At 35.8% G+C, this 2,856-nt stretch overlaps 1 protein-coding gene across 1 annotated transcript; it reads right to left on the reverse strand.

Annotated features, from left to right (window-relative positions):
* Nucleotides 1-1,016: 1,016 nt before the first annotated feature.
* Nucleotides 1,017-2,027, reverse strand: LOC114923434 (proto-oncogene Mas-like). The gene has a single exon (XM_029286413.1). The coding sequence runs from the start codon at nt 2,025-2,027 to the stop codon at nt 1,017-1,019; it is 1,011 nt and encodes a 336-aa protein (XP_029142246.1).
* Nucleotides 2,028-2,856: the final 829 nt, after the last annotated feature.

Below are 2,856 nucleotides of genomic sequence, written 5' to 3' on the forward strand. Positions count from 1 at the left end.
TTTAAGATAAAATGCAAGTCTTTTTGATGTGGCGGTCCCTGTGTCATGAAATTGTCTAAGGAATTCAATATTCATAATATTCATAAGACATCATCACAATAGTATATGCTGTTTTATCTGAATCTATTCTTGAGGAGCAATGACTTTTTATCAGATTTTGTATTGGTTAATGCCTTATCGACAGTGTAACAGGCAGAACAAAGAGTCTTTAAGAGTGTTTCAGATTCAAGTGGTTTTAGTGTACTCAATAAATGTATTTTCTTAAGTGAATCAATGAAGAAATTGAATTTATTGAATAAGGATTCTTCTATTCTATTCTATTCTATTCTATTCTATTCTATTCTATTCTATTCTATTCTATTCTATTCTATTCTATTCTCTGGCATTACCATGCACATAGCATTCTTAGTGTTTCTACGTTTTCAGAAAGACGTGATGGAGGCAGCTTCTTCTATGTGTTCTCTTTTGTCATTCTTTTTCTTGTACTATAGAATATAGAAAACACCAGGGCTTTTTTTCTCATAGAACGCCCAGAACAGAGTTCTGGCACCTTTTTTGGATGAAACCTTGTAGGGTAGGCAAGGTGGGTTGTATGACGTGTGTGAGTTCCAGCACCTTTTTTTTTTTTTTTTAGAAAAAAAGCACTGGGAAACACACATCTATTTGTAGAGCCATTTCTATTCATAGGAGAAATTAATCCAGCTATAAAGGCCACACATGATGAAATGGTTCAGGTAAACAGTGCTAGTTTTATTTTTAGCAAAACAATACAAACAGTCCATCTTGTATGGTTGCTATGTAGTTTTCATTTTTATGAGATCGTACTTTTTGATCATGCTTTTTTAAGGCGTTTTCCCCCTGTCAGAGTGGCCCTTACAATTATAAAATCTTAAAATCCCTTTTTTTAAAACATAAGCAACTAAGGGGATTCCCGTAATCCATCATTTAATTCAATCTTCATCGTTTGTCATTTATATAGACATTACACGGAAATACCCTTTCTTTTTCAAAGTATTCTACAGAAATATAGAAAAAGTAAAGACTACAGGTTTAAGGAAACACTTGTTGATATCGATTGACCACAGACCTCGTAGACACGAAAGAAACAGTAAGTTAGCTCTCTCAAGCAACTTATACATAGGTTCTGCGGTCTTCTGTCTTTGCCGATTTCCAACAAAGAAATAGACCAAAGGATTGATGCTGGTCTTGATGGAGTCAAACAGCAGCGAGAGGTGAAATAGACTTGGTTCACGAAGAGTGGTAACCCAGCTGCTTACAAGACCAAGAGTTTGAAATGTAACAATACAAATAAAACAAAGAGCAACCATGATTATGAGGGTGATATCAAGTCTCGGTTCAGTCCTTGGCTTTGCTCTTTTCTGCATTCTGATAAAAAGAGACAAAGCAGAAAAGGACATGATGGGGAAAAAAAACATAATCTGAGCAATAGATTCAAATAGTAATACCCCATCACATAAAGGATTGCCTGAATAGAGGGATGAAAGCAATTTTGGGTAGCAGATGACATATAATAACAGGGCCACTAGGAAAGACCAGACCCATATTATGCAGCATATATTTGTTGTGAAATGCTTTGGACGGTGATGTTGATAATAGAGTGGGAAAGAGACCATGAAATACCTTTCAACACACATAACTGTTAGTAAACAAATGCTGGCATTGCTTGACAATGAATAAATATTCTCCATTGCACGTGAAAAATAATAACTGATATAAAGTGATGTCAGAAATACAATAAACACCATAAGGAAGTAAGCAGCCACAATAAAATCAGCTATTAACAAATTGAGAACATAAACTATGAATGTTGTCTTCTTCGCCTTGCTGCAGAGAAGCCAAAAGACAGTTGCGTTCCCAATTAATCCCCAGAAACAGATTGGAATGGATAAAGCTGCCACCATTTCCAGGAAAAATCCTTTGCTGCCTATCTGTGGCCAATTATCTAGCTGTGTGTTATTTTTTTTCATTGTAATAATGTGGGAAGGCACGGTAGTTGCTTCTGTCATGTTGACATGGCCAGTGTTCAATAATTCTTCTCAATCTGTCAAAATTAAACACAATTCTCATTATTAAGCCACCGACATATTTTACAGAAGTAAGAAACATTCAAAAGTATCCCTTGTCTGGCAATAATACTATCATTGTGTTTCTTTCACACAGATTTATTGTAAGATAAGTGCTAACTGGAATGCATGCTGACATAGTCTGTTTTTTGGGAGTCAGAAAATAGGTTTATGTTAAGATTTTAATAAGCCCTAGGGTGCTATTCTGTCTTCTGGAAATGTCCTTTGGCTTATCTAGTATAACACTATTAATAGCATAATGATTTCACTGGAAATGCTACACTGGTGTTGTCCTTTGTCAAGCCTGTTTTGCCAAAACCTGCTCCCAATAGTGTGCAGAATGCTACAAACATACATTTTTATGCATTTTGGTCACCAGCCCATTCTGGACAGATTTAGTGATAACTGAATCTCCACGCCCATTTCCTATCAATTATTAATTTCTTTTTAAAGACAGGAGATGCTAACATCTTTAAAATATTACCTCATTAATTTCTGTTATTCCCAACTAACATTTCAAGATGTGAGACCCAATTAATGTTCAGTTAAAGGGAATCTTGCACAAAAAACATCCCTTTGGGACACCGCATTACTCAGGGCAAGCATTTAGGCTGAAAAATCAACTGTACTCAGGAAACTAACGTCTATAGGGGAGTGTTTTATCTAGACAGCATACTAAAAAGCAGAGACATCACCCTGCCAACAAAAGTGCGTATAGTCAAGGCCATGGTTTTCCCAGTTGCAATGTATGGCTGTGAAAGTTGGACCATAA

Source organism: Protobothrops mucrosquamatus, unplaced genomic scaffold (genome assembly GCF_001527695.2).
Source record: "Protobothrops mucrosquamatus isolate PMUCROS unplaced genomic scaffold, P.Mucros_1.0 scaffold3598, whole genome shotgun sequence".
NCBI lineage: Eukaryota > Metazoa > Chordata > Lepidosauria > Squamata > Viperidae > Protobothrops > Protobothrops mucrosquamatus.

Coding starts and splice junctions, on each gene's coding strand:
- LOC114923434 (XM_029286413.1), bottom strand. CDS start 2,027: ATGACAGAAGCAACTACCGTGCCTTCCCACATTATTACAATGAAAAAA.